Genomic DNA, 24,479 nt, shown 5'->3' with positions numbered 1-24,479 from the left:
CTGTTAAAAAAAGAAAAACATCTGAAAGTTGAATTAAGTGATGTAATTACATATAAACAAACCATTTGCCTCTGTCCACAATAATCAATTTCCAATAATAAATGTGTTTTAAATGTCAAAAAAACTTCTTCAAATGGTTAAAATACCTTTATTTCCATGGCACATTCATCTGGACCAAACTTTTCTGCTTTCGACCCACAAAATTACAGCAGCGCAGACTGAGGACCCTGATTATGACTGGTTAAAGTATAAATGTTGCTAAAAAGTTAAAATATTATACATACAGGCTCAAATTTATGCAAACTCCTTCACTATAAACAATGATATAACAGATCAAATAGAAATATAACAGACACTGAGACAAACTATGTTTGACTGTTTGTACGTTTTGTAATAAAATATATTTTCAGTTGTCGTTAAATTGAATTAAAGCCCGTTCCTTGGTGTTTCATGACCCACAGTGGGGTCCTGATCCTAAATTTGGGAACCAAAGACCAGAAACCTTTCAGCTTGACTCACACAAGCCTTTGACCCCAACATGACAAGTTTAAGCACACAAACATTGCTGATAATGATTTTAACCAAAGATATAATAACAACACAAACCACCTCAACATCTAGATTACTATTCTAATAATTCATGACTACTATATTTTTGCTTTGTGACATTTATTGTGAAATATGTTGAGTTTTCAGTCTGATTATAGAGATCATCTGTGATAAAAATTTTAATTTCAACTAACTTTTGTCAGAAAGGAGAGGCTCAGTTGTTGAAGTGACCCAGATCATTTCTAAAGGCGAATTTGCTTATTTATAAAACAAAGAAAAGTTGCCTCATATGTCAGTATATACAAACAGAATGTTGTGGAAATAGTGAAAACCTTTTTGTCCTGTTGTCAAACAATAATGTGTATAAATGGCCCAGTTGTCCGTAAATGTAACCTCATTCTTGCAGTTAAAAAACAATCCAACTCTGAAGGTTGAGACATTTTCCGTTTTATTCCTACAAGTCAAACATGGTAATAAAATAAACATGCTGTTTGCACTGAAGCCTCTGAGGTTTCCTGCTGGAGCTGCTGCTGAACTTTTCTCGACCACTTCTGTGTGTGTAAAAGAAGACGAGCACCGTTATTTGGATTTTTCTTTCATTTTATGTATTGTTCAAAATTTCATAACATATACAGGGTATATGATTCTTGTACAACAGAAACAGGTAACACAGAATACCTGCACCAGTTAAACAAATGTATCATACACATGGCGTGTGTTTTTTCCCCAAGCACACGTGAAGCTTAAATTACATTTTAACCTTTCTGAGGTCAACAAGCCACTTCCCACATTTCCCAAAAGGAGAACTACTTTTATTTACATTTGTGTTAATATGCTGTACAAATTACACGTCTGCCTAAATGATCTGCAGGACAGTGAGGTGAAGTAAGGTGTCTCAGGACAGCAGAGTCTGAACCTGCTGGGGTGATCTGGGTACCAGGACTTCTGGGTCCTGGTAGGCATTAGTGGGGCTGGTCAGAGCTGCATAAACTTCTCCATACGCTCTGCACACCAGCTCTGTGGACTGACGGAAAATCTGCTCCCTGCAAAAACAGATCAAACTCATGAGAAGCTGACAAATGTTTCTGTGGTTGTTTTAAATCAGTCTGAATCAGAAATGCAAAGTGCTGTTCGACTTAATGACCGATCGGAGCTGAAATAAGAGTTTACTTTCTTCCCTTCAGTAACAACTGTGTGCTCCTGTGTGGTGCATCCTGCCATCTACAGACACTCACCACCACATGGAAGTACAAGAAAAGGTGAGAGCCACAACATATCACTCAAATAAAAACTTTCATCGTTTAAGCCTCAGTTACACAGTTTACCACAATAAATATATTATCACTGATTATCAGATGCAATATATCAAAATATTCATTGAAGAAAGATAAATTACCTTTTCCCCAAAACATGCCGGATATACATTACAGCAAACAATTTTATAAACCATAAAAAAAACAATCAGATTTTATTTTACCTGTTAGGATATTTCTTGTTACTTGATGGTGAGATTTTAAAACCATCAAATTTTCATTATTGATTTGAGTTCAGCTCCTTTTATAAATACACAAAAAACAAAACATCATACTACGGGTTCCCAAATGGTGAACCGTGGTCTGGATTTGGGCCCAAATGAAGTCTCATCTGGACCCAAATCAAGTGTTAAATTTCAGTGGATATATTTTGCAAGGTTTTTCTACAATATTTATTTTAGGCAGCACAGCTTTCCCCACATTCACGGTAATTCATTTTAGGTGTTGCAGCTTTTCTATAATTTAAAGTAATTAATTCTTTTTTCTTTGCGGAGCAGCTTTTCCCACATTTATGATTCATTTTAGTTGGTTCAGCTTTTCTGACTTGTGGTTTTCTCACCCCACAGGGAAGTACACACCTAAAAGGCAATATAGTGAGTGGCTTTCCTTAAAAAGAGAATNTATATATATATATATATATATATATATATATATATATATATATATATATATATATAGTGGGCTTTTTCTAGAGAAAATCTTCTTTAGGCAGGCCTCACTGAGTTTTAACTGAAGGCCACTGCTCTATATCAAATTAGAACATCATGTATGCAGAAAAAGAACATTATTGAGGATGTAACAGTCGGGCTGAAGAGCCCAGTGAGAAGCCTTGAGGACACAATAGAAGCGACTTGGTTGTATTCCTCTCAGGCTCTTTGAATCCATTTTTTTTAAATTGGCCCAGAGAGAGGCTGGCTCCCCAGCAGAGTGTAGAACACCTTATTCCACAATAACACAAATGTGGAATGAAGGGGGGAAAAAAGGGAACATTGCATTACCTTTATTTGTGTGCTCCAGGAGTGTTTTCAGATATGTTTTTGTGTATTTAGGTGAGTGGAGAAACCGACGTGCGAGATAGCAGGATAGAGAGAGGATGAATGATTTCAGGCAACCAGTCTGAGTGAGAAATGGACCAAAAGCTAATTAATGGCATCCTGCACATCAGCTCCCCCATGTCCATTAATAGAGAACATTAACCTGAGGTACAGAGTGCTTCTCAAGCCTGCTGCACTTCCCCGTAAGCATAACTCATAGAAAGAACCCTCCAAAGCAGCAGCCGGATTGAGCTAAAAGCATGTGCGTTTTCTGATCAGGAGGACAAATACAGCCAGTCCTGTTGACCATTCGCTCATTGTGTAGGTGGATTTAGCAATTTAGCATCCAAACTCCATGTGCATTTAGTCGAGTGTTTTGTTCAGGATGCCATAATGATTGCATTAAATCCGGAAAACTAATGAATGTTGACTACTTTTAGGCAAACGTGCCCATTCTATTTTTAGTCCTCCTGAACACGCTCTTCTCCCGGTCATTGCACCACATGATAAAGCAAACATTTCAAATGACGTCTTATTATTCTGTGCTCGCTTTTGCTTACAACAGAGAACGTGAACGCGGTGGACTCACTTGACAGCTGCACTTAGGAGGAAGTTGAGCTGCGGCATCACAAGCGTGTCCGGTGACGACAAGTACCGGTCAAACTGGACCTAATATTTCACGGACAGATAAAAGCACGTGTTTATTGACGGGACGCCTGTAGATAAATCTGCTTTACTAATTCATGTTGGGTGCTCACCATGGCTGCTTTCACAGAAGAGTTGTCCATACTAGGGAGGAGGGACAGAGGACCCTGGGAGAAAAAAAAAAATCACATCATCTTACGGTTCACGTCAAGGACACGGCATTTCAAAAGAAACAAAACTGACTCTTAAGTAGAGAATAATAATAATAATAATAAAAAACCTCTGTCCCCTCTCAATGTAAGATTTTAGATTAAATCTCTGGCCTGAAAGGCAGTGAGCAATTTGCATTCCTTCAAGGAATGTTACGTCTTTAATTTAAAAGTAAGTGAAATGTTTTTCCAAAATGTAAACTTGACATAAGTAAATAAATGTCTGACTCTGTGTAAACCACATGAGGTACTTTTAGGGTAATTAACCATCACTCACCATTCAAAATGGTTACATTAAGTCAAGCTTAAATGCCTAAATTGCCAGCATTAAAACTAGCAAATAAAAGAAAGTACAAGGTTCATTGTGGTGGAGCAGCCCCTAGAGAGGTTTTACAGGTTATAGGCCCTATAACAAACAGACCGAGACAAACTCATCTGCTGACTACAAGACCCATTAAAAAGTATATCCTTGTTTCATCTTATGTAACATGGATTCATCCAACATAAAAAGTGACGTTTAAAGTAGAACAGAGATGTTGGGATTCTTGTTTTTTGCAGACATCTGGGATTTAGTCAGACATTCATATACACAACCTTTAAAAAAGAAACAAAAAACCTAACCCATACCACCCACATAGAGAAGGCTGCAGAAGAATGATAGTTTGTCACTAAGCATTGCATTGAGCTGCAGCAGCAGGAACAGGGTGTGGTGTGTCCTTACACGACCCAAAGTCAAGATTTGCCGGCTAAACCACAACTATGAGTTTCAGTCAGCCCAGAGGCAAAGTGTGTTTAAAAAAAAAAAGAGAGAGAGAAAGGACAGCTCTGGGACATCGGCTCACTTATCTGCACAAGACACTTCTGGAAAAGCCAATATATTTTAATAGAACATGACACAATCTGTCTTTCCCTCTCCTTTTCTCATCTGTAAATCTGATAAAAACGCTATTATGTTCCAACAAAGACGCAGGTCATGTGGTAACCATGGCAATAGTAAAGCCTATAAATACTTCCAAAGCCCAATGAGATACTGTAAACAATACTTCAGGGTCTGTATAATATATAAAAAGGTCCATTAGAGGGTCTGAAATGGAAAAGTTTGAGATGAAAATAGACACATATGTGAGACCTGTTCTGAACTGTGCTCCTGCACACAGTTGTAGATATAACTTAGTCCAGCTCTGGTCAGCACGTAGGACGCCTGCTCGTTGATCAGCGTATCAAGGTGAGCCTCGATCTGAAAAATGAGAGAGAGCGGCTCAGAGTTGATTCCATGCATTGTGAACCAATGGTGCTTATGTTTAATGGAGAATTAACAGTGCCGCTGATAATGAAACTTCTAGAGGAGCTCTTGTGGTCCTCAATTAACAAAAGAGGTGCCAAAAATAAAGGGATGGATGGCGCATTTGAGCAGGAACAACAATACATGAAGCACACCCTTTCATGAGACAGTAAATTAAATCTTTTTAGTAAAAGATTTCAGCTGTGGATTTTAATGAAAGGGACAAGAATGATTAACTATTTTTTTATGAACAATAGGCCTACAGACAACGTGACAGTAAGCTGAGCCATCACGGTGGATAAAGGGGTTTTATGGTTCATCTACTCCTGTCTTACTATGATGAGATGTAGCTTTACTTTCATTATTATCTTAATGCCCTTGATGAATGTAAAAAAATAAAACAGACACATAAAAATGAGAAATATGCACTTTGTGAACCCAATTCTAAAAAAGATTTTGCATAAAATGTAAATAAAAACAGAATGCAATGATTTACAAATCTCAAATCCATAATTTATTCACAGCGGAACCCGGTGAACATGTCAAATGTTTAAACAAAGAAATTGTACAATATTTTAGGCCAAAAATGAGGCAGTTTTGAATCTGATGGCAGCAATACATCTAAAAAAACTGCCTTATTTGGGATGATTGAAGCATCTCCTCTCCTTTTACCATCAGTCTGTAAACACCTAGAAAGTGAGGAGAGCAGCTGCCGGAGGTTTTGGAGGGAATGTTGTTCTATTCTTGTTTAATGTAAATTTCTGTTCAACAGTCCTGGCTCTTTTTTTAAATTATTTTTGTTTTTACTGATTTTTTTGCTTCATGATGCACCAAATGTTCTCAGTTAGTGAGAGGTCTGGACTTCAGACAGCCAGTTCAACACCTCGGCTCTTCTACTATGAAGCCATGCTGCTGTAATGGAACCAGTATGTGGTTTAGCATTGTCTTGCTGAAATATGCAAAGGCTTCCCTAAAAAAGAAAAAGACGTCTTGATGGTTCCTTTCCAGATAGCTGCCTATGCCAGTGCTACTAATGAACTGTGTTTACAGACAAAGATGTGTGGATGTGTTCCTGAGTCCATGCAGTGATGTCCAGAACAGAACCAGACCTGTTCTTAATGCAGTGGCATCTGAGGGTTCAAAGTTCATGGGCATCCAATATTGACTTTCAGTCTTTTGTTCTTTGTGCTCAGAGATTTCTACAGATTCTTGAAATCTTTTGATAATTTTATGAACTGTAGATGATGGAATATTTAAAGTTTTCCTAATTTTCTGTTGAGGGACATTATTCTGATATTGTTCCACTATTTTTAGATGCAGTTTATTGCAGATTAATTTAGAGAAAACATGTTCTAAAATGAATAAAATGTGGGTTTATGAAATCATTGCATTCTGATTTGATTTACATTTTACACAACGTCTCTACTTTTTGCAGAATTGGGGTTGTATATATGTGTGTATTAAATGGGAGCAGACCTGGAACTCCAACATCTCAAGCCTCTTGTCGGTGAACTCAAAGAGAGCCAGAGTGGTTTTCATGACATACAGCGAGTTGACCATGTATGTAGCCATGTCAGCGGTGCCGAGGTTACTGGCTGACACGGTACACAACTGGAGCAGGGGATCCAGGATGCAAGAGAGAACCTGCAAAATATAGGATGACACAGAATGTAGCAAAACCTACTTCACTGTACCTTTTTAAGCATGAAAAAGCTCACATTACAGCAAATGCATGTTTTCCCACTTCTAAGCTACTAGCAACATGGTGGTGTGGCACAAAATGAATCATCTGCTGTTTTTACTTTGAATATAAAATGCTCATTTTGAGGCAATTCAAAACAGGTTTTATATTTGTTTGACTTAATGAAAACAGAGTTACTGTATGGAAAGAAGATTGAATTCTTGCCAATAGATCACAGAAAATGCTGCACTGTGAAACTTTAACAGGTTCAGACTGAAAAGATGTTTAAAGGGAGGTGAGTTTTTTTTAAGAACATTCATGTTCCAGAAAGACATTTTTACCTGAGCAAAATCAGCCTGGCGAGCATCAAGAGGAATCACAGAGGAGTCATGGGAGGCCAGCACCTCCCTGAGGAGGGACAGGGTCTGATTGAGGGATGCTGTAGGTCCAAGGTCTGGGGGGGGCAGCTCCACCTGCTCACACACACAGAACCAGGAGTTGAAGTATAGGATAGAGCACAAACAAGAAAAAAAATCTTTAAGAGGTTAGCTGAATGAATAAACTAACTCCTTATAGCATGATTAAAGCAATAAACAAACCAATTGAGCAGCATTTTAATCAAGTATACATCTGAGCATCAATTTGTAGAGCTTTTGTAATGAAGAGGGTTGTGATTTCACCGAACCCCGCACAATGCAGAACCGCGCAAGGCCACCTTTGTGCACCTAATAGAGCAAATTATGAAAAGGCTGTGTTCCTGGCATTAGCTGGAACTGACACCAAAACCCTGAGGGCATCCAATTTGATTAACACCAAGCTGCAGAGATAATTCTTGTAACTGCTATCGATCAGCACACAGGCACAGCGTAATGTGGAAGAGCTCGTGCCCGTGCTAAGGTATATTTGGATGCCAATTTAACTAAACAGCAACAAGTAAAGAGTTTCTTGGCAGCTAGCACCGTTTCGCTGCTGTGGCCAGGAGGCTGAAACTGTTTACAAGCACAAGTGTTTCAGAAATAGCCTTGTTGACTTTGAGGGTTTCAGACAAAGAGCTAAAATACACAATATGTGTCCGCAGGGAGCAACACTAAACTTCACTGCTGGGCCATTTATGCTTTTTATGAAAGAACACAGCAAACCAACTCTCCTTGAACAACAAGGCTGCTTCTTTTATCTCTTTTTGTACTTAAAGGTGTTTTCTAGTAGTCACTTTCAAATCAAATAAAAACACTCGTACGCCACCTTGTCCATGAGTCTGCTCGCATGGAGACTCAGGCTGTTGAAGAACATCTTCTTACTGAGGAGGTGCATTTCCTCAGTAGTGATGAGCAAAGAAGCAACACTGGTCCCAATAATGGAGCTGAATGAAGATCAAATTAGAAAACGATTGGATGGAATTTAAATGATGGCTTTTTAAAATTATTATTCTAATTCACTCGTCTAATTTAGTGCTCACCAAAAAAATCATTACCTGAATTAAGATCTTTAAGTTACATTTTTAAATAATGGTTTGTCCAAACAGCATAGCAAACGAAAAAGATGTAAAAACTTGTATTAAATAAAGCAAATCAAATAAAAGTGTTACGTTAGATAAAAGTTGCTGGTAAGTCTGTTTCTAAAGCAAATGTTAAAACACCTGATTGTGTGGTGGTAGAACTTCAGCAGATTCGACAGCTTGTAAAGCAGAACAGCACCCGGCTCTGCCACAATGACTTGTTCTATCCGCACCTGAGGAGCAGATCGATAGCAAACAAGTGAGTCAATGAGTAAAACCTGAGAGCGCACAGTATGCAATCACCAGTAAACGGCTCAGGCTTTAATAGGACTGAAAAGTGAATTGGCTGCCCACTTTCAGCGGCCTGCAGACTCCCTCTGTGATGTGCCCCACCACTTCTTGCATGTTCTCCTCCGCACCTGAAATAAAACTGGCCAGGGTCAGATGAGGATAGGCACATCAGCTGTTATAAAACTATTAAGTATACAACTGCAAACCTGATGCCAATTTGGACATAAACTTAGGTAAACATTACAGGGACACATTCAGGTAATTAAGAATAGTGCTATCATAACAACTCAGTGTAAAATAAGTAAACAATCCCTGCTTAAAAATGCAAAATCCAAGTGTTTTGTTATCTTTTTTTTGACTCTGAACCAGATGAGGAACATCGTGCAGCGTATCGTACCTTGTAGAGTGACTTGTTTTAGCAGAGCTTCTAGATGCTCTTTTTCTGAGGCGGTTGCTTGGTGCAGCCAGGCCAGCATGTCCCCAACATACCTGACAGAAGGAGACCAACTTTGTTTTACAATGCATGCTTAAAAACAACCAAAGTTGACCAAAGTGGTGTGCAATAAACCCATTTTAAATTAAAATCAAATACAACCAAAAGAGAGATGTTAAACACAGAATATAAAAGAAAGTACAAAGACAAATCTACTTAAAATAATTGCAAAGTAAATGAATGCGTCTCTAATCTGTATAAAAACCCACCTAAGATTAGTACCTAGGAGAGCGACCATCTTACCATGTCACAATTATGGCGTACTTAGGAGATGGCTCATCAAGTTTTATATCTATCAGATAAAATGTGTTTCTGTTACATAAAGGTGGAAAAAACAACATTTAGAAGTCTGGCAGTTAATTTGCTCTTGGGCTCCCCCTACAGCTGTGGTATGTAACAGCACTGAGTCAAAAACTGACACTTTTGTGTGCAATATAAGTTGCACATTATATCATATACATGTTTTTCAAGCTTGATGAAGCCTTAAAAAGGTTCCAAACTTCAAAAAGTTTGGGCTGATATTTGCAAAACATTTTCACTGTAGAACTTTTTAACATGGAAATTTGATACAAGACTGAGGGGTCTTACTGAGTCTTCTTCTGTGAGGCAGGGCCGAAGCCAAAAATACCAGAATACTTTTATTTTGGTCTCTAATAATGTAACAAGGATGTAGACACTGCTGTCTTAAACTTGTGTATTTTCATTGGACGTAACAAACAGAGTTCAAGTTAATGACTGAAGTTTGTAAAACAAGTTGCAGCGATGCATTGGAAATAAATGTTTCACTGCATCGGTTATGATGTATGTCAGCCTTTTTATACTCTAACTTTATTTAGTTTTCTAAGATTTCATTTTTTAAAAACACATTCAAATGTTTTTTTTTTGTTTTTTTTCTCCCCAGACATCACCCAAACAGCCTCTTCTGGAAAAGCTCAGCTCAAACTGTAAAGGAAAGTTGTGGTTCATAAATGACTGCGGTTTCCAGGACAGTTTCAAACTTGGGAAGAAGAATAATGAATGTCATCAAAATGGGTCAGAAATGCATAGTTTCAAGGCTTGCCTGCTCTCCGGAGCTGCTTTGTGATTGGTGAGTGTGAGGACAATGAGGGGTGAGAAAGAACTTGATGTTCTCAGAACTATAAAGTGGAGGTGATTTTGTGTTCCACACCGAGCTGGTATTCTGAGAAAATCACCTGTTTTTGCTCCTGGGCACAGAAAGAAGAGGATAAGGCCTGACAGGAAACGTAAGCAGACTCAGGCACTTTGTAACCTTAACGCTGACCAGTTTGGAACTTAATCTGATTGACTTATACTTTCAGCCTCCCTCACAACCCGGGTGAGGCATGGGAGCTTGCCCAACCAGTTTACGTGTGTTTTCTGGACTTGGAGAAGGCGTTCGACCATGTTCCTCAAGGTACCCTGTGGGGGGTGCTCCTTGAGTATGGGATTGGGGGGTCCGTTGTTATGAGCCATTCAGTCCCTATACGAATGGTGCGAGAGTCTGGTTTGCATTGTCAGCAGTGAGTCGGACCTCTTCAGGGTGAGGGATGAACTTTGCCTGGGCTGCCCGTTGTCACCGATTCTGTTCATGACTTTTATGGACAGAATTTCTCTGAGCAGCCAGGGGGCGGAGGGGGTCCAGTTTGGTGGCCTCAGGAACGTGCCTCTGTTATTTTCAGAAGATCTGGTACAGTTGGCGTCATCGTGCCATGATCTCCAGCTCTCAATGGAGCGGTTCCACAGCCGAGTGTGAAGCAGCTGGGGTGAAAATCAGCACCTCCAAATCCGAGGCCATGGTCCTCAATCAGAAAACGCTGGACTTCTCTCTCTCTCTCTCTCTCTCTCTCTCTCTCTCTCTCTCTCTCTCTCTCTCTCTCTCTCTCTCTCTCTCCAATTTCCAGAAATATCCAAGTCAAACCAAATTATTTCAGTTCAATGTTTGAGTGTATTTTGACTTTTATTTGTACACAAATTAATTTGTGATTTTAAAGGTGATTCCATTTGATATTTATATATATATATATCCTTTGTCACTTTTAATGGTTAAAAGAAAATAGCTATTTATATGGGACAACTTTTTTTTTATATCAAGGGCAGCTTGTCACTTTAAGCCATAAGCAAAACCAACACACAAAATGCATGAACTTATTTTGTGCAAAATCTTTCTTACCCTTTAAATTGTATTATTTATAACAGTTGCAGTTTTTATTATTATGATTAGGTTACAACATCAAGATGGTTTAGTTATATATAGAATTGAACACAGTTTGACTTGGTATGAAGCCATTCTGCTGAAAAGCTCTGCCTGAAGGCTTAATTCTCCTGACTGCATTTGTTTTCCCAGAATCCACCAGAAGTCCCCATTTGTGGGCTTTTTTTTTTCTTTTAAATTGTCTTCCAGCTTCCAGAGGGAACGTTTAAATAAGACTGGAAATGTACCTCAAAGGGTCATGTGAATGCATCTCGATGGGCCGTGGAGTACCTCCTGGCCCACCGCGGGTCAGGGCGTCGATGAAGCCTCGAACCACAGCACATCTGCGTGCGGTCCCGAACTCGTCCAGGGTGTACCTGAACAAACAAAAGAGAAAGACAGGAGCCCCGGAGCTGTTGTGAAGACTCTGTGGTCTGCTTTTAAAATCAACAATGTAGGCAGCGTTTCCGTAAGGAGTGAGTTTGGAGCAGTTGTGATGACTTGGCAGGAACAGCGTCTGTGACAGACTAAACAGAAGATAGTGTGCCGAAGAGCACTGGTATCCAGCCTCAACAAACCCAGCCGGAGTGTGACCTTGGACACCGTGTTCACAGGAGCAGGTGCACTTCCGACAAACACAATGCAGACAGAAGAAGTGTCGGCCATGAACACACATGAAAACACAGGGTGTGAAGCTTTGTTTTGCTGCTTTAAAGGATAAAATTAGACTCAAGGTAAGGTTCAGGAAGTCGTTTGGAACTATTTGTTCTAAAATAAGAACAAGTTATTTCCTGCTGGCTGTTTACAATTCTGATTTTTAAATGATGTTTATTTGTTTGTATTGATTTCCTGTTTCAGTAACCATCCAAAATGACCAGGTCTTTAATTCACAAAACAGGCAACTGAAATAAAATAAAATGTGAAAAAGATGATGTGAAAGTTTAGAAGTACAATAAGGAAAGTGGTATGCATCTGGACTTTATAGATTTGTGTCGCTACAGACGGCTCAAAACCATTTTAAATGCTTAATGACTTTATGCAAAATAATAGGTTTGCCTTCATCTACTTGCTTCTGTTTGCAGTGAGAAATCAAAGATGTCAAAAAGACCTTCAACAACAACAGTAAAAGATTTACCTTTCAAAACTAATTTAGACAATTTGTTCCAAAACACACTTATCCATTTAGGTATTTTTTAAAGTAAGCTTACATCTTACCAACACGTGAGGAGCAATTTCTGCATGAGGAATGATAAAAAAATGAATGTTTTACATTTATTAAAATTACTTATTTCAATCATATTGTTATAATTAATTTTTTTATAAAGTGCATTAATGCTGATTAACATAGGCAAACTGAACACTGAGTCAAATATAACAACTGTCAGAAACTTGTAGGGATGGTTTGGAACTAAAAAATATTTTAACTCTGTTTCCTTTTCTTGTAAAAAATCTGCGACCTCCTTCCCTGCTACCTGCATGGTGCTGACATTTTCCACTGCTTTAGGCTGTTTGCTTCATTATCCTATAAGCAAGAACTTTATTTTTTTAAGAGGAAAGCAGCATAAATGTCCTTAGGTCTCAATATTCACCTGCTAGCGTCACCTGTGCCTGTAAATATAAAGCCTAAAAAACTGCACATTTTAAGTCTGTGTCAGAGACATAAGAAAGGACACGGTTTACAGAGTATTCTTTAAATAAATATGCCTCTGGTTGTAGGAGTTCTTACTTACTTGTAAAGAACAGGGCGATCCTGTAAAGCCTCCATGGCCTGAGTTAACACAGGACTGATATCACACGTCTCCTGAGTCAGTCCTCGGCATTCATCTAGAAAGAGAGCCAGGAAAACAAGGAGAGAAATTGATCTTTACTAAAGAAAAATCATCTTTTTAGTAGCTTTCTAGTAATCGCTTATGTTATGCAAGGCTCATTGTTGCAAAATATGTTTGACCACAACCACCACGGTGGTCACAAGCAAATCAAAGCACCATCAACATTTTCCAAATACATTTTCCCATTATCTTTTTTCCAAGAAGTTAGACAGTTTGCTTATGCCATATTTAAAGCAACTGACAGGCAGCGATGAAAACTGATAAACACGCTCCACTCCTGACGACCTCACAGCATGAAGAAAACACAAGTTTATCTGTCTTCTTCAAAAATGTACAACTCCCTCTGGAATTGAAACACATAATACAGATCCTTGACAAAACAACCTGATGTACAGAGAAACATTCTCTACAAATGGGAAGGTAGGATCCAGAAGAATTTGTCGTGGACTGGAGGTATCAGAGAAGTCAAAGCAAAAATAGTTTCCAAATGATGGAAGAAAACAAGATCTCCTAAGCCTCAACGGCTAAATTAACAAATAATGTGCTCTTTATTTTGTTATTGCACAATTTTAAGTAGGAGGTTTTGGAGGTCTAAACAGTTTATTACTGTTTTGATTTCAAAGTATGGTTTAAATGTGGAAATTTTGGTTTGTTGATATTCTTTCAGCAAAGACAGTCGGAAAATTGACCCCTATAAGGAGACTTACGCTTGCTTGAAAAAGCAACTGTATCATCGAATACATAAAGAAGTAACCTTTTTCATCATGTTAATAATATGGTTTTGCTTGGCCCAAGATGAATCTTTAATGTTTCAATGATTGAAATTATGTGCGATACTCACTCTGAGCCCAGCGGTAGAGCTGCTCGTATGCCGTCTCCTGTAACACCGCCATCTGCTCCATGATCTCTAACCTGAAACAGGCGCACACATCCAATATCATGACCTGCAGCACAGTGTCAGACCCCAACACTGACGGGAATACTAAACCTAGATAGATGATGGTTTTTTTTTGTCTTTTCTGCTTTTAAGGTTCATTTTAAATAGCATAAATATAAGAAAGAATTGACATTTGCTACAAGAGACTGTCTCTAGTTTCATTGGCATTGGAGTGAAAATATGTAGCCGATGTGAGGCTCACCCTGCAGTTTGCTGATTGGTTCTCAGGAGGACTTTCACATCCTCATGTATGTGTTTAACCCGAGAAAGAACTTTGAAGAAACCCTGGAAAATGTAAAGACACACACAGATAATTAATACTAGAATTAAGAGAATATTCAGACTTTAATTGACATCGTTTGGCAAAATAGTTTTTGAGGTTCAGACAGGGCATTTATTACATATAAGAAATGTAACCTTGTCTTGAAACCGACAGCAGAGGACGCCATTAGTTTCTAGAACCTTAAACTCGATGCAGACCCAAACTGTTGGGTCTCTTTGGATCTATGTAACTTTGTTTGTAAAATGTAGGTGGGTCCAAGGAGATTCTGCTTTGATTATCCAGTGCAGATTAGAGCAAACATGTAGCTGTTGAGCTACTGGGTTCCAGATTCATACTAAACAGTTCTGATAAAATAAAGAAATAAATACACATCAATTAGTATGGTTCAAAACTCTCTTACACTAAATGAAACAAAACATCTGTTTTACAACAAGACTTCTTTGTCATCTGTCTCCATGATGGGAAGAAGATTTGGTCAAATAGGTAGCACAGTAAATATAAATATAACAGTGTAGATTTTGTTGGCGAGGAGGCCAGCGTGAGCTACAGCCAGTCACAAAGTCCTTACAAAGTTTAAAAAAAAGTGATGTCAGTTTTTAACAAAAGTAAGGTGTGAAAGTTCTGCCATTCTGCTGTATGAACCCAATATTAGGTCTGATAGTGCTCAAATCATCAACTTCGGGGTCTTTTCAGATTGGGCTTTGCGGTTTTGAATTTGTAAAATAAAATAAAATAAAATAAAGTTGTGCCACATCACTTCCTAAATTATTACCTAATTAATGAAATAACTGTCATGATCTTTCACTGCTGTAATAAGGTTATAAAATTGGTGACAAAATTGTTCGTGTGAAAACATCACTTTAGCAGTTTATTGGGTTGTGAACGCAGATTATGGTGGAAAAACTGAAGATAACTGACATCAGCAAGATAATATTTGGTACTTGATACTCTACCCTCCTGTTCTGTGGCTGACAGAGGATTGTTCTAATTGAATTTACGAGTCCACATTATGACAGTGATTACCTCTGTAATGGGAGCATCTCGAGCGCCTCGTAGTGTGGCCATTTCCTCATTAGTTAGCTGGAACTTGGCAAGGAAAGCTTGAGCAACCTGAGCTCTGACTTCAAGGCGCTGACTGAAGGGACACACAGAGGGATGCTGTCATTCCAAACTCATCTCACTGTTGCATTTTAACATATATTCACAAGAAAGTTTTTCCCCCTCTTTAAATTTCAGGGAGTTTGAATTTTGCCATTTTAATATATTTTGCATTACTTCAAATTGTGTTGGAAGGCACATATTAATAAAGCAAGAACTAAAATGTTTATTAACATAGAAATCATTACATGTTATATTTCTCCCTAATAGTTCCATACATGACTTACTGTGTAGAGATACAAGGAAATACCTACAAACCCAAAACTAAACCTAATAATATGCTGCAGATGAAAGAAATAAGAATCATAAATGGATCACATTATGATGATCCAAACAACAAGTTCTTTATTAAATTGCATTCTTTAAACTTGAGGACTCAGTAGCTTCACAATGTCTTGATAAATGTACAAAACATATAATAATCTCTTTCCAAAACATATACGTGAAGTTGTTCAAAATGAAAGAATTTAAAGAAAAAGGTATGTTCAGAAACTGTACATTTCAGGACTAATATTAAAATGTTGATGTAAATTTGTTAGAGGGATAAATGTGTGGAATAAGATTGTACTGTTCACTACATAACTTTTAAAATGTATAAAAATCAAGTAGTAAACACATATCAGGTTTGATAATTATTAAGAAACAATTCTTTTCTGTCTTTTTTTTTTAAGTTTGTATCCACAAGAACATCTTTTGTGATTGTTTTTGTAAAAAATATTCAAGATGTGCTGCCAGAATAAAAAAATAAGTAAGGGTGCTATAAAATCAAACTTATATCTCCACTTTTTTCTGTCTATATTTTCTGTTCTCATCATTGAATCTGATTCAGGAGTTCTTTATTTATTTTCTGTTATTTTTGTTTTGGGAAAAGACCAAAAAGCAAAAGCAATATCAACATAGAGTTATTTCCCCTCACTCTCTTCCTTCAATGTGTTTTTTCTTTATTGTTTTTGTATCATATTTGTTTTTCTTTGAATAAAAATAGAGAAAAATTGAAGATATTTGTGCATCTTGTCAACAAGGTGTAATTATCAAAGTACTCCAGCAGATGGCAGTCACACTCTGCTCAAACACACGCTCTTAGAGCCCTGAAATTGAGGCAGCAGGGTGGGACAGAGTGAAAACATAATGTGCAGCAGACAGAAGATAAATAATAGAGGGATGCACAAGAGACAAAAAGAAAGAAGTTGGATTCTGGCCAGGTTTTGCTGCTGTCAACAATAGCAGAGAGATCGCTATCATGTCAGGAAGTGCCTCGAAACAATAGCGACCATGGCAACAGCCCCGGTCAAACAGGGAACTCGACACAGGACAACAGCGGGTCCTCCCTCTGTTCCCATCCCTCCATCCACACCATCCCATCTAAATGCACTCCTTTTTTTATGAAAGCGAGGCCTGAGCAGTAAATCACCAGGTTATTTTGGTGAAGCAGAATAACCTGGTGATTATCTGACCTTTGTTTTTTTTCACATGGCTGCAAAACCGTGCTCAGCCAGCTGGAAGTAAAGGGTTGTAAAACTGCTGCAGAAACCTAGGATTCAGTATTTCTCTTCACATCTCAATAACCCTGGCACACAAAAAGGAACTCAAGGATTCCTTGGCTTTGTGTTTTCTTGTGTTGTTTTTCCAAAAACAAAGAGAGCAGATGCACAGATAAACATGGCTGACGTTCTCAGAGTCAAAACTGCAGCATTAACAAAAATTCTTCTTTCACTTTACGGCTACACACAACTGAATTAAGGAAAATGACCTTTGAAAAGCCACAATTTCATTTAGACTATAAAAACTGTTCAGCTTGTATAAATATGCATGATTACAGCACAATAGTAAGCTAATGTAACAACAAAAAACAATGAACGCATTTAACATTATAGTTATACCATTAAGCCAAACATTCACACAATAAAACCACAAACAAGAACGAAGAGACGGAAACTGAATTATGTAGAACTGATTGGTAACTCGGAAGAAACATATAATTTAGCAAAAGAAAATTAAAATAAGAAGAACCAGAACACCCTGATACCCCACGACAATTACAGTGATCTATAGGAAAGAACAAGACATGCTAATGAGGCCATCCAGTGAATTGAGGGATGCATAAATTAGTAAAACTGCTCCACACTGTGCTTGACGAACATTACAATAAAATCTGTAAAATCTTGTCGAGAGACGAGTTGTAGCCTTCGCATCCAGATAGGCAATTTAATCATTAATGTATGGACTTCTGCAGGAAGCTCTTAGAAATGAAAATAAATTATAGCATCATGAATTGTGTCTAAATGTGGGAGTTTTCCTTTTTTTCCCTCACTGTGGTGAAATGTTTGGGTAAACACTTAATTATACAATTTAATTAAGTCACTATGTCAAGTCAAGCATAACCAGATGAGTTTCAGTTCAAAGCAGTGCTTGTTTTCAGTTGTTCTCTGCTGGAAATTCATTTTCTCTTCATGAATTAAATGAGCTTCCCATACTTGGATACATCAGGGGAAAAGCATTTCCTTAAAACATCAAACTTACAACAGATTCACTGGAAGAAAAAAGGAAGCTTCCCTAAATTCATACACACACAGACAAATACATTTGTTGGCACTCCTAAAGCTCATTAAAACAATGCTTTATTTCTTGAGAAAAGTCATTCAGATTTAAGCAACTATCTGATGTATATCTGCAGGCCTTTAGTATATGATAGAGTAAACAAAATGTTGTTTTTTGGGTTTTTTTTTTACAAAGATATGCTAAAATAGTACGGACAGATTTGTAGTTATTATTGTGTACCAACAAATGTACCCATGTCTGTACAGGCCAAGAGTACAGGTAAATCATGACAAGAGTCTGTACAGAACAGGAGATGACGACAGTTAGGGAGTTCCCTCTAAGAAACGAGCAAGAAACTGGAAACAGTGGAACAGAGGGATAATTTTGTGCAGCTCTGTCAGGACATGACGCATTTTTCTCCAGGCTGAAATAACTGAATACCACAGAGAGACAACAGACTTGGATCAGCAAAGTCACACTGTAAAGTTCATGGAGTTTCTGTGGCAGTGCTTCAGGAGAAAATGAGGTTAACAAGCTTATTAGTTCAATATTTATTTGAATCAAAGTAGCATGATAGAATGAAAACAAGTCTTCAGATTTAGTTTGTTCAAACACAGAATTCCAAACTACCAGTGTCTGCTTAATTACCTCATACAGCTAAACTGATCACGGTTATTGCATTTACCCACCACCACAGCATAACGAAGGAATGGTAAAAAAAAACACTTTATAGTAACGAGGGAATTTCCAATCATCTCATAGGATGCATACCATGTAGGTGGATTATTCATTAGAATCTGTCGGGAGGCATTCCAAAGAATTGCACGGAAAGCTGGCATTCACAAAGCTGTTAGTTAGCCATGCACCAGTGTTCAAAGAGTGCATACAGTTACATCAGAAAGCACACAAAAGAATATCTCACTGCCATATTCTCATTAGCACCAAGCTGGGCTTTGATGATGCTCAAGTGTCATATTACACAGGTTCTATTCACACTCATTGTTCTCTCCGGGGCCTCTGCCCTCTTTATTTATTAATGAACTGTACATGAGTTGTGCTGAGAGCATTTGATTTCTTCAGAAAAATGGGCTCAATAACACAAAAGGCTTAATGTCTGATAATTCATCCGTTTGTGCAGGGACTGAGTTGCCAAGAACACACATTTAGATAAATGTTAGTTGATCTTACCAAATTTATTTTTATTGCACTTTGGCGTGAAGCCATCTCGGCTCACTGGAGACATATGAACAGTTTAGGATTACTTGGAGAATGAATCAAACAGTCATCTCCAGGTCTGGCTGCCAGTGGGGTCACATTGTCAACAAAAACATCCATCCGTGAGATGTCCCAGTTTGCTCCACATGATAACATGCTACACTAATGCAAAGATTACACAGAGCACAGCAGGTGAGCAGAATTACATTTCATCATGGAACAACACACAACATCTATTTAGTGCTCTTGATGACAGCATTTTTGAATGAGCCCAGCCCGACACAACGGAGCCTGGTGTCTGAAACAGTTTTCTACCTTTACTTCTGCAAACTAAAAGTTATCTGCAGCTTCATTCTGCTTCATTAGAGTTGATAAATGACACAGTCACTCATGCAGATAAGACAGCAAGCAGCTAGGAACAGTCCTTTACCAGCTACCAATCAGGAGCATCAACGGAGCCTTGAAAACAGCTGCTCTGCTCTCCCAGCAGAGCCGCCCTGTAAGGGATTCTAGTACAGACAGAGAAATCACTAACCATTGTATATATGCCTTTATTTTTATTATATTGTGTCTGTTAGGTAATTAAGATCATCAAAAGATAACTCTAAATCTGGCTCTGAACTCTGTTAATGTAAAAGTAATAATTTAGTTCCGATGCCTGAATCTATTGTTATTTTTACAGAAACATCAAGTGTGAACAGAGGTGGCAGACCTGACCAGTTGTAATCAAATCACCCAAAACAGATTTGTAGTAACAAGCCTGAACAGCCTCAATGAGACAGAAACATGGAAAAAACAATGGCTCTGGACTGCAGAGGCTTATGTGACCTGAAACAGATCTGACCAAGAGGACTGGAGTAAGAAGGTGCAGGGAGCTGAGTGCTGGGTGGCTGGAGGACAGCAGCTTGCCTCTACACTTCCGCTGGCAGCTCCTGGGAGATACAATTGCTAGAGACAAGGTCAAAGCCAAGTGTGCACAAGCTATCCAATCTGGCTGTGGGGTCATTCTGGTTCTAGGCATGAAAATGTCACAGAGATGGACAGCAGGTCCCAGTGGGAGCACTGCGTAAAGAGAAACACAAGAGCTGGGACCGCTCAGGAGGACATTTATGTCAAACATTTGACTGATTCCACAAGATGCCCAACATAAAGCCATACAAAGTCTGAATTCATTTCCTATATGTGCTCACAGGTGGCTTTAGCTGTCATCTTCTGTCATGCTTATATTCAGAACAAATCTTCTCTTTTTTTAAGTCTTGCTGTTGTTTCTTTCATATCAGCTCGTTGGAAAGGAGGCGCTGATGATGTGCCACTGGAGCATGAATTGCTGTGGTACATCATCGCTGTCAGCAGTGTCTTTGGTCTCAAATCTGCCAGTGCCTCTGCCTTTATGTCAACACACAAGGTCACTGAGTACCAGGATTACATCTGCTCCAAATGCTAATGAGCTCTGTCCCACCCACCAAAACTCCCAGAGGATAAAAATGGGGGTAACATTTTTACACTGCAGTAAACACTGATGGACAAAAAGCCTATAATTACCAGCGAAGGTTCAAAAGCAAAAAATATTTAGAACTTTGAATAATATTTTATCTTTGATTATCTCAGGCTGACATACTTTTAGATTCAACTGAATAAGGCGATAACAAATCAGAACTATTGATCACGTCTGAGCAAAGTGCCTCATCAGAACTCCTCTAATCCTAGTGTATCAGCCTCAGATTAGACAGATTATGTTGAGATGTATCAAGACGGTGGGAAAATGCTTTACCCGGAGAGAGGCAGAAGGCATTCTGACAGAGCAAATAAAGCATCAGCTCAAAGATTCACTCTACTTACAGGCAAAATGGCCAAATTTATTGATTAGAGGAACCTAGATTAATCTTACTGCGAGCCATTCAACAAAACAAACAAACAAACAAAATAAACATAGGTATATCTTTCATAGAAGAAGCATAATCTATTTACATGTTCCCTCAGTGTTACGGTGAGCTGAATATTTATAATCTTCATATCTAATTCTACTGAAAACACAACATCAGCAAATCTCAATTCACACTCAAATCTAAACACATACAGCGTACACACAGGGCCTTTGAAGTGTATCTCAAGGCCAAACATCAAGACAAATAAACCAAATAATGTTTCATTAATGATGACTGCTGCCCTCCTTACAATATGTGAGTATACAACTGCAGAAATGATATTAGTCTGCCTCATGAATCTTTTATTCCTCCTCTCTCATCTCTGCTCACCAGCCCTTCCTGTGTTGCCTCAAATCTCTCTTTCACTGATGACACAGGAAGTCTTCAACTCATTAGTGCCTTGACTTTAAAAAGGTCCATGTCTGCTTGTATCAATTTGGATATGTTAAAGAACAAGAAATTAGATTTGTATATAATTGAGCAAAAATAATAATGTTTTAATCTAAGAAGAAATAAATATTTGGTGCAATAACCCTAATTTCTTTCATCACAGCTTTCATGCGTCTTGGCTTGCTGAAATGTAACGTTCATTTATTTCAGAAATGTTTTAAAAATTCTAGACACAAAGTAAAACCGCAAAGGTAAAAGATTCTCTTCTACAGGGTATTCCTCTAGTGATTCATTCAACTATAGTGTTTGAAATATACATGAATGAGTCGTGTTACAAGGTTTGGATTTACACACACACACACACACACACACACACAATTCTACTGTTTTAGAATCAACTCACTTTTCTCCTTGCAGCTTGTTGGTTTTCACAATGAGGTCTTGAGTTTGCTCTTTTGCAGCCTGTTGAAGATGACATACGACATTTTAAAGCACGTTTTAAAATGTCTTTTAGTAAAATTCAATAAGTCACATAAGTAAAGTAAAAATCTGATGTCAACATCGAATTAATAAATTAATCTCTGTTAAATTCCTAATTTCAGTTTAAAAAAATATTCTAAATAACAATCAGGAAATTTATTACCATACCTTTAGTCTGTTGGTCATTTCTTCACAACAAGTGCTCATCGCCTTAACATCCTCGTTAACACTTTCAAGCTCCTACAGAGACAGAAAAGACTCATAGGACCACTACACACTGGGGAAGTATTGGATTAGAGTACCGATTAGCCATTTGTCATTGAAAGGTATCAGAGCAGCAGTTTTTACGTGGCATCAGCTACACTGCAATACAACCGCCGAGCAGCAGCCACAATATGGCACCTGTTATGATGTACAGGCCTGGAAATTAAAGATGTCTGAGCACCAACTGCAGTTTTCTGTCATCGGGTGGTAAAAGATTCTCTAACAAACCACCTGGCCAGCGCCAATCATTCTTTATAGATGCCACAGATGCTATAACAACCACAGATATGAGCAGATATGAACAAATAATCCAGCCATATAAAACTTAATCATTTCTCTCTTCTTCTTCCCCCCCACCCTGGTGCTGTGCGGTCAGTCACGTGACACAGCGCTGACATGAAAAGTAAACACTAAAGGAGCCGAGTGGAAAAAATGTAACCCCATTTGGAAAATCTCTGCAGCAACAGGGACAACACAACTTTATTTTTGCAGAAAAAAAGAGCAATTTCCCTGTGTGAAACTTTTTCTGACAACAATACACAAGTGGTCATTATCTGTTAGGGGTGTTAGTATCATCGTAGCCAGCAGGATAGTGACATAACATTTTTAAAGCATCTGAAGCCTAATTATGAGCATTGCACTGACACAGAGTTAGGCTCAAATTGTTCAGAAGTAACATTATGAATGGAGATGATGATTCAGTCTGGCTGAAGGAGTGTAAAGAACTATTCCCAACACTGAATGTGGTTACAAGGAAATATGTCTGCATTCGTGCAACAAGTTGTAATAATAGTAATAATAATAATGCAAGTATTGCAGTGAGACTTGATATTGGCTGGTCTTTATTTTTAAATTACTTGAATCGGTATCAGAAACAAAAACAAATCTTGATTGGGACATCCCTAACACACACACTCAAACTTGAGAGGTGTTACAAGCTACCTAAAGAAATGTGAGTTTATTACAGATTTTACAACTATCAGTTTTAAAATGACAGAATTTTAACTATATTGGAAGAAAAAAAAGGTATTTAGAAGTAGGTGCCTTCTAAAATAAACACCAAGAAACAGTTTGGTTAAATGTGAGGCTGAATAAAGAGAAAACGCAGAGACTAATTTACAGCGTAATCATTGCGCTCCTGATCAACAACACACTGTTTTGCGTAGTTAAACAATGAAAAGTTAGTGTTCTTTAAAGCAAATAAAAAGGAATTTATTGCGAATCTCTTATTACCTCTTTCACTTCTTTAAATATTCGTGCAAACTCCTCGTTGATGGTAAGACTTCGCCTTTCTATGTCACCTCGAAGATTTCTCCTGGTGCGCAAACTGTTTTCATTGAAGAACACCGACAGCGCCTTCAGAGCCTCCAGCATCTCCTGAAAACACACAAAACGCCATGACCGAAAGTCACTAAAAGTGTTATAACAAGTTTAAATCATAAATAATCAAGATTTACTCAAAACTTTGTAACATATGACTGCAATTTAGTATCATTCTCATTCCATTAAATACATGGCTAAACCAAATCAAACCAGAAATGTTTCGACTCAGTCTACAATAACAAGCTGCAGATAAGTGCACATTAGTAAAATAATACACATTTATCTTGCTGTTGAGATTTAATTGCGACTAAGGGGACTCTATCAGCTCTAATGGACTGATTTAGCTGCTGTTAGCATCATGCTAGCAGGAAAGTAAACTCTTCCAACTCACCTTGTCATTGTCAAGCCTCGTTTCTAATATTTTGTTGAGCTTCCTCGACAGCGGGTTATTGGGCTGAGAAGGCACATTTGAATTCGATGATAAAGTGGAGCTGTCCGCTGTAATTTCTACTTTACTACTAGCCATTGTACAAACACTCGTCCACGTCAACTCTTCCGAAGGCTGTTTTGGTCCGTTTGGAATTACCGTCCGGGTGGAGTCCACATTCGGAGAGCGACACAAGGTTCCGCTCGGTTCCGACTTATCTAATTATCTAAAAGCAGTTTATTGATTTCTGTTGAGACATGACACCGGATAATCTTTAATGTCAGTGCGCAGATATTATTTTTATAAGTTGTTCGCACATCGTAAAGTAGTTGCCCCCAAAACATTACTTTTATTTTATGTTATTTTTTTATTGTAATTTGGAGCATTAGTCATGCAATCCAATCATTTCACTCTAATTCAAACTTTCATGCAAATAGCTAAAACATGTGTTTAGCGAGCCAGGCAAACTAAGACCCTAAATACCCTCAGGAGGGAGGGGAGTGAAGATTAATCTCAATGTGAGTTTA

General features: G+C 38.1%; 1 protein-coding gene across 1 annotated transcript; it reads right to left on the bottom strand.

Annotated features, from left to right (window-relative positions):
- Positions 1 to 1,131: 1,131 nt before the first annotated feature.
- cog6 (component of oligomeric golgi complex 6) lies at positions 1,132 to 24,051 on the bottom strand. The gene is made up of 19 exons (XM_017416262.3): positions 23,917 to 24,051; positions 23,436 to 23,579; positions 22,107 to 22,178; positions 21,862 to 21,920; positions 15,256 to 15,367; positions 14,152 to 14,234; positions 13,854 to 13,924; positions 12,914 to 13,007; positions 11,432 to 11,560; positions 8,897 to 8,988; positions 8,563 to 8,627; positions 8,350 to 8,441; positions 7,956 to 8,073; positions 7,055 to 7,186; positions 6,509 to 6,676; positions 4,880 to 4,987; positions 3,655 to 3,708; positions 3,486 to 3,565; positions 1,132 to 1,592 (listed from the first exon to the last, which is right to left on the bottom strand). The coding sequence occupies exons 1-19, from the start codon at positions 24,049 to 24,051 to the stop codon at positions 1,445 to 1,447; spliced, it is 1,956 nt and encodes a 651-aa protein (XP_017271751.1). The 3' UTR covers positions 1,132 to 1,444.
- Between the last annotated feature and the right edge of the window lie 428 nt (positions 24,052 to 24,479).

Source organism: Kryptolebias marmoratus, linkage group LG2 (genome assembly GCF_001649575.2).
Source record: "Kryptolebias marmoratus isolate JLee-2015 linkage group LG2, ASM164957v2, whole genome shotgun sequence".
Taxonomy (NCBI): domain Eukaryota; kingdom Metazoa; phylum Chordata; class Actinopteri; order Cyprinodontiformes; family Rivulidae; genus Kryptolebias; species Kryptolebias marmoratus.
This window is presented reverse-complemented; position numbering and strand designations above follow the sequence as displayed.

What these genes read in the sequence shown, in the direction of transcription:
- cog6 (XM_017416262.3), bottom strand. Translation starts at nt 24,051, where the DNA reads ATGGCTAGTAGTAAAGTAGAAATTACAGCGGACAGCTCCACTTTATCA. An exon ending in AAAACAAGTCACTCTACAAG is followed by an intron (nt 8,628 to 8,896) that starts GTACGATACGCT and finishes GTTTTATTTCAG; the next exon opens with GTGCGGAGGAGAACATGCAA. An exon ending in GCCAGGCTGATTTTGCTCAG is followed by an intron (nt 6,677 to 7,054) that starts GTAAAAATGTCT and finishes TATATTTTGCAG; the next exon opens with GTTCTCTCTTGCATCCTGGA.